Here is a 7,253-nt window from a genome sequence, read left to right on the forward strand (position 1 = left end):
CAGGGCTCCTGACTCTTCTTTCTAGAATATCTCAGCTGCTTCAGTCTTCACCAAAGTGACTTTTAGGGACTAATTCAATTTTATAAGATGGGGGCGGGGTAGCGGGGGTGGTTGGTAAAGACTCTGAAGAGAAAAAGTAAAAAGGAAAAGACAAAAAGATAAAAACGGAGGGGAGATTACAAATCTCAGTGTTCCCTTGGGGTGTTTCCTATCTCTGTCTTTGACACCCCCCAAGCTGGCCTTTCCTCCCCCCTCGCATGGCCTCATTGTGGGTGGCCTCCAAAGGGCATGCAAAGCGCTAGGCCTACTGCTTGGCCCTCTCTGCACCCACTTCCTGGGGCACGTGTCTTCTCACATTACTTTAGCTCCTGTGGCACACAGACACATCTATATCTGGTGCTCTAGTCCTGGATTTCACATTTCTTTCCATAACTGGTTATGGGATATTTCCTTATGTGAACATGCTTAGCTCAGCCGGAAATCAAAATTGGGATTCATCTTTTTTTTTCTTTCTGAAAATCTGAAGTAAAACCTTCATTTCTTCTGTAGTCTCCCCATCCTCCAGAGTCAAACTTTCATGTCACCAGAGGCTGGGGTTGGGGGAGGTAGGAATGGGGAATTGCTGTTTAATGGGTATAGAGTTTCAGTTTGGGAAGATGAAAAAGTTCGGCAGATGGGTGATGATTATGGTTGCATAACAATGTGAATGTACTTAATGCCACTGGATCACTTTAAAAAGTAAAAGTGGTAAATTTTATGTTATATATATTTTACCACAATTTAAAAAACACAAAACAAAAACTCACGTTATCTTTGACCCATGGCTACTATGCTCTCTCCTCCCCAGCTCACCTTGTTACCAGGTCATGCTGATTTTCTACTTAGTTGAGGTTCCTCAAACTTTCACGTCCTCTAGAATCACCAGGGAAACTTGTTAGAGTTATCAGTTTTCGAGCACTACTCCACTCTTTAGTCTGGGAGTTGGGCCTGGAATTTGCATTTATAGAAACCTAATGCAGATCAGCCACACTTGGAGAAATACCCTTTTGCTATCTTTTGATTTTGTCCCTTTGTCTCCTTTCCACCACCCCTCTCCCTGTCCTGGATGCCTCTCATCACCTCACACCTGGATTACAGCAACAGCTGGCCTGCCTTGAGCTAGCGTTTCTCTGCTACAGCCCCTCCAGCTCTCAGGAACCCCCAAGCTGGCCTTTGGGTTCTTTGGCATCACATCACTTTCCTGCTCAGAAGCCTACCATGACTCCCTCAGACTTATTAAATCCTCTCAATTCATTTGGCGGGGATCCAACCCGGTTCACCCCCCATTCTCCCTCTTTCTTCCTTCCGTGTTCACTGCCATCCCTCTAGGCCAGCGGTTCTCAACCTGTGGGTCGCGAACCCTTTGAGGGTCGAACGACCCTTTCACAGGGGTTTCCTAAGACCATCGGAAAACATATATATAATTACATATTGTTTTTGTGATTAATCACTATGCTTTAATTATGTTCAAGTTGTAAAAATGAAATTGGTGGTCACCACAACATGGGGAACTGTATTAAAGGGTCGCGGCATTAGGAAGGTTGAGAACCACTGCTCTAGGCTCATTGGCCATTTTAAATCTTGTCAGCCTCTCTGCTAGTTTGGGGTGGTTTCCTTTCCACCCTTTCCTTCCTACCCCTGGAACACTTACCTAATCCAAGAGGAATTATGAAAACTATTGAGATTTTCCACGCTTTTTCTCAATGCATTTTCTCCATTCCCACAAGTCCTAGTTCTTCTATTAACTAGCAGTATGACTTTGGGCAAATTGTTTCACCTCTCTGTGCCTTGGTATTCTCATTTTCTCCTCTGTAAAATGAGGATCTTAATGGCATATCCTCATAGGTTTGTGGAGAACATTAAAAGAGGCAGTAGATGTAAAAGGGCTTAGAACAGTGTCTGACACAAAGTAAGTGCCATATAACTGTTAGCTATTATTATTAATTATTGTTATTATGGCTTCTTTCAGTCAGCTCTTCTCTGGAAACCACTTCTGTTTGGAATAGCTAACTGATTGAGTTCTCTGTCAAACCTTGCCTGATCTAGGAGAGGTAGTTACATATTATTTGGGTTCCAACAAGCTTCTCTACATGAGACAACCTGAGGAACTGGGCTATCTTCCATGTTCTAATTATGTCCATAAATTTCTTATCAACTAGGAGGAGATGAGGAGAGATTTGAAAGCAAGATTTTCCCTAGATAAGTAGGACGATCTTGGGATAACTTCAAAATACCCTAAAGGACAGTGGGTTGTGTGCCTTCTTTTCTGTGGTCTTTCTAGAGTCCTCCTTACACTCCAGATTCTAGCGGCCCTTCTTCCTCATTTGCTCACTCCCTGGGTTCCTTATCAGACCCCAAGGGATCACCTTCCTCCACAGTAGTTTTAAGCCTGAGAGCCTTGCACCCTGTACTCCAGCAGTCCTTGTCTGTAAATCATCTATTGCCCACATTTCTGTTTTACTTTTCAAATCAACTTCTATGCTTTTGTGGCAAATGTAATACACTCCTTTAAAAGCCCCCACTGGATCCAAAGTTACTGTTTGTCATTATGTGTTTTCTCTCAGTGAATACAAAGTTCAAATACTATCAGGTTGGGGGAGATCTGAAGATACACTGGACATTTAAAACGGGTCCTTGTGGTCACCCAGGCTGGAGACCACTGTCCTGTGGGATACAAGGGTACTGTGGGAGTAGCAGCAAACTCTCTGGATCTTAGTTTTCTTGTCTGTCAAATGGAGGTAAATCATAACTGCCTCTTTTTCTAAGGGCAGGAAACAAAATGTTCCTGTTCATAAGAAGGGGTGTGGAGCGGCGCTCTTGTGATTCTTGTTGACATGCGAGGAGGGCTGCTGTAAGGATCAGATGAGATAATAGATAGGAGGGGACAGGGAGAGGGGGCATGCCCAGGCAGGGGAACATTACTGCTGCTGTTGCTCTTGTTCTTTTCCTTGTTCTGGGTCCAGCTGGACCAGCTAAGCCCAGAAACCGTGAATCTCTTTCCAGGAGCACTGTGTTCTTTTGCCTTTCCCCACCCCTACTTGTTTTTCTGTGGGACGACAAAAAAAAAAAAAAAAAAAAAAAAAAAAAAGAGCTACACAGCAAGAGAGCTGATTCTATATGTGACTAACAAACAGCCACAAAGTTCCTCTTATCTAGTCTAACAACTGCTATAGCCTCCTAAGTGGCAGTGTTTGTCTCTGTTTAGTTGGGGTTGCCTAGGAAACAAAGTTGTTCTCTCTTTCCCACTATGTGACTGTGGGCAAGTTTTTCCCCTTTCTTGTAGGGAAGGGCTGGATCACCAGAGATGGCTGTGTGTTTGCTGGGCCAGTTTCTGAGTTTTTGGGGTTTTTTTTCATCTTTTGGCTTTTATTTTGGCTTTTGTTTTTGAGAGGCCACCAAGCAGGGGTTTGTAAAGTTCTGAAGAAGAGTTTTGGTGATTAGGAATCGAATTTGGGAAGTCTACAGAGGAGCTAAAGAGTCAAAAGCTCCCTCAGCTCATCTTGAAAGGACGGGTTTGGGAGTTAGTGGGGGCTGGGTAGAGTCCAGTCAAGGTTTGGGGTGACTGACTGGTCCAAAGTTTGTATCCATTTTAGCAGCTATGAAATCTGCAAACCATGACCAAATTGTAGACAACAAAGTTAGCCTCATGAACAGAGAGATTAGGAGCAGGTGGTGAAATTGGGATTTGAGAGGCCACCAAGCAGGGGTTTGTAAAGTTCTGAAGAAGAGTTTTGGTGATTAGAACAGAACAGGCCAACATGTATGAGCTTTATAGCAAAGGAAGCATGACATTTTGAATATATTTAGGCTATGATTGACACAAAAGGAGGGGCCCAAGACCTCTTGGTATTTGAGGTTTGTGGTACAGGAAAATCAAGGAGTATGGTCAATTTCAAGTGACAAAGGAATAGGTATATATGCTATAGGGCACTGAGATAGAATGGGTCGATTAAATAGGGGTGATAGCCTCTGCTGAAAACACATTGGGCCTAGAACACAGCGCAGGGTCCTGGTGAGGATGTGGTAGACACCAAATGATCACTGAAAGGCTATCAGAGAAATGGCAGGACTCTGAATGCCAGAGACATGGGGCCGGGGAAAAGGAGATGGGTGAGGATGAACTTCAAAGAGAGTCAGAGGAGGAAAGCTGGAGTCAGGATCCTTAGACTTCGTCCTGCACATGCAACTCATGAGTTGTGAGCAAACTTTCAGCAGTCACAAGTGAAGCAGCAGAGACAAGTGAAGCAGCAGGGACTGAAAGCATCTTTCCTTGGGGGAAAGGATGGGGTTTTGGCTACCACATGCATTGTTTCCTTTTCTAAGGTCCTGTTAGCTCTTCTGCCAATGTCAAGGGTCTCTGTGGATTGGTATTAAGGCAAATGCACTAAATGATCCTGATGTTTTCAGAAGAGGGAAGAAGCTCACTAATGTTTATTTGGTTCCTTTCTTCTTACTCACATGTATAACCTTCCCTTTTCTTTTAGGCCTTTTTGAGATATTCTCGCTCCAGGTTACCTCTCCAGCTGAGGTTGTGTGTTAGTCGTCACCTTGCTACTCACTTTGAAGATGTTATATGAAAGCAGGAGCAGGACAGGGAGGGATGGATGTGGGGTTGAGTCCCAATTTTCCATTAACAGCTGTGGGACTTTGGGCAAGGCACTTAAACTGGCTGAGTCTCAGCTTCCTCATCAATACAATGTGGGTATCATGTTAGTTACACAGGATCATAGGCCTGCCATTTAGGGGATACTCATGATGGTTAGTGAATCAGGAAAACAGTGCTCCCAACCACGAGGGGCCTTTACCACCCACTCCATTTATACTCAGACACCAGGTTTATTTTTAGAAAAAAAAGAGCAAAGTTTATTGAAATTTCAAGCTACATCTGAGAAATCAAAATCCAAATCCTGGAGACATACATCAGGATAAGTTGTCAGAAAGTGGAAAGTATTCACTGCCACAGAACCTCCTAGAGACAAGCTCCCTGAGCACATCACCTAGGCACCATCACATCAAAGCCATTGCCTTGTTCATCCCTTGTCCATGAAAGGACACCAGCAAGCCAACTGTTCTCTTCACTTGAAAGTTTTCCACAAACATTTAAAAAAGTTTTTGAATAACAATATGAAGTCCCAGCTGATCTTTTCTCAACCCCATTCTATGTAGTCAGCACCAGTGAATGGTGGGTTTGGCATTCAAAAGAGGACCTCACACGTCTTCAGAGGACAGACGCGGCAAAGATTGCAGCAGCAAGGCATCTGTGGCCGCATTCAGAGACTGGCCCACTCCCTGCTTTTACTTTTTAGTCTTACTTAACCTAAAGGACAAACTGGATCAATTTGGTAAATGAACATAGTCAAAGAATTAGCCTTAAGAGATAAGGAACTGGTCAATACTCCCAAAGCTGTTTAGGCCCTTCAAAACGTAGGTGTATGTGTATATGTATACATCACTACACTAAGATATAGATCTAGCCCTATGGGTATATATACGCATGTATGGCTATATAGAAAAACTATGCCATTACTAACCAAACAGAACTTTGTAGGCAGTCATCCCAAAGCCGTAATCCCACACTGGGCTGTGCACAAAGCCATGCATTATACCATATTAACCGACAGAAGGCTGACTTGGCTCAATCTCTCCCATCTTTGGCCCTGCTTTGGCGAGGCAGGGGATAAGAGAGAGGGTGCCTCTGCTTCAAACACAAGTGGCTTCTTCATAGGAACAGTCGTTGTCAGGTGAAGCTGTCAAAGATGTCCATGGAAATGAAAAGCAGACCCCCTTATACTTTCAGGAGCAAACTGGCATCACATGTCAAACTACCTTTCTCCTTTGCCAGTCACAGCAAAGTTGCCCGGGCCCTGGGAGCCCCCAAGGGCACGGTGGCATTAGAGGCTCACTGGCTTGGGGTGATGAGGCCCCATGCAACTCAGCCTCCAAAGACCTGCTCTTTGTCAGGGGTCTGTCACTGGAGTGGACCCAGGTGGCCATGTCCTTGGGACATCTCTTGGCACCAGCTATGCTAGGTGTAAAGTTCTCCACGTGAGATGACGCTTGGGGAGCCGAAAACAAACTGGGAAGAACTAGGTAGAGCAATTTTAGTGGCTCTGCCCACCCTGAGGCAGAGCCACTTACACTGCAGAACCATCAGGGGCCTCAGGCGATTGTGAGGTTTCAGGAGCTGGCTCCTCAGGGCTCAGACGGGACTGGAACTTCTCCAGCTGCTCTGGGCTGGCCAGAGTCTTCAAGAGGGTGTTCTCACGCTCCAGCTGGGAGTTTTTCTCCACCAGCTCTCGGATCTGCTCCTTCAGGATCTCCACCTCCTCTCTCACAGCATACATCAGATGATTCTTCACCAGATCCTGTCATAGAGGAAATCACAACAAAGCCATTCGTTAGCCATCAAGGCTCCTCCACAGCACTTTCATCTTGCCATCAAGGTGCCTATGCTGTCTCTTATGCCACCCACCTCCAACCTTCCTTCAGCAACCCCTCAGCATGCTGGCTCCGCAGCCCTATTCTTCTTGCACCCTTCTCCAAAGCACCTAAATGCTTGCTTAGCAGAGCTGCATGGTCAAGGCAACACCTGAGTTGAGAGCCCAGTTTTGAGCTACACAGGATCCCCCCTGCAAGTTTCCAATGTCTTTTAAAGCTGGCCACTTAGGAGCATTTTGGGTGAGAATTCTGCAGGTTGCTGGTGGTTGGCTATATCCCCATTTCCACATAGGTTCCTGCTACTGTCCTAGATCCCAGGGAGGACCTTCAATGTATCCCACACTGTTATTGTTTGTTTGTTTTTTGCTTTATGCATCTTCTCCAAGACAATAAAAGTGGCAATTTTGGAATCTCCTCTCTCCACATGACCCAGCACACTGAATTGCAGTTGTCCAAAAGTCTGGTGTGACAAGACACTTGCCCTGGGAAAAGTACCTGATTGCTGTATCCCAGGGGTGGGCAAACTTTTTGACTCGAGGGCCACAATGGGTTCTTAAACTGGACTGGAGGGCCAGAACAAAAGCATGGATGGAGTGTTTGTGTGAACTAATATAAATTCAAAGTAAACATCATTACATAAAAGGATACGGTCTTTTTTATTTTTAGTTTTATTCATTTCAAACGGGCCGGATCCAGCCCGCGCGCCGTAGTTTGCCCCCGGCTGAGCTAGTCCCACCCACCCACTCCAGCCTTCCCTCTGAGATTCAGGAGCTGTG

At 45.2% G+C, this 7,253-nt stretch overlaps 1 protein-coding gene across 2 annotated transcripts in view; it reads right to left on the minus strand.

Moving 5' to 3' along the window:
- Positions 1–4,874: 4,874 nt before the first annotated feature.
- TSC22D3 (TSC22 domain family member 3) overlaps positions 4,875–7,253 on the minus strand; it is a 4,429-nt gene continuing 2,050 nt past the window's right edge. For both annotated transcript variants that reach the window (XM_006769420.2, XM_006769421.2), the window contains one exon: positions 4,875–6,404. In XM_006769420.2, coding sequence (XP_006769483.1) covers positions 6,174–6,404 — 231 coding nt within the window. In that variant the 3' untranslated portion in view covers positions 4,875–6,173. The remainder of the gene's footprint in view (positions 6,405–7,253) is intronic.

This window comes from Myotis davidii, unplaced genomic scaffold (assembly GCF_000327345.1).
Source record: "Myotis davidii unplaced genomic scaffold, ASM32734v1 scaffold563, whole genome shotgun sequence".
Lineage (NCBI taxonomy): Eukaryota > Metazoa > Chordata > Mammalia > Chiroptera > Vespertilionidae > Myotis > Myotis davidii.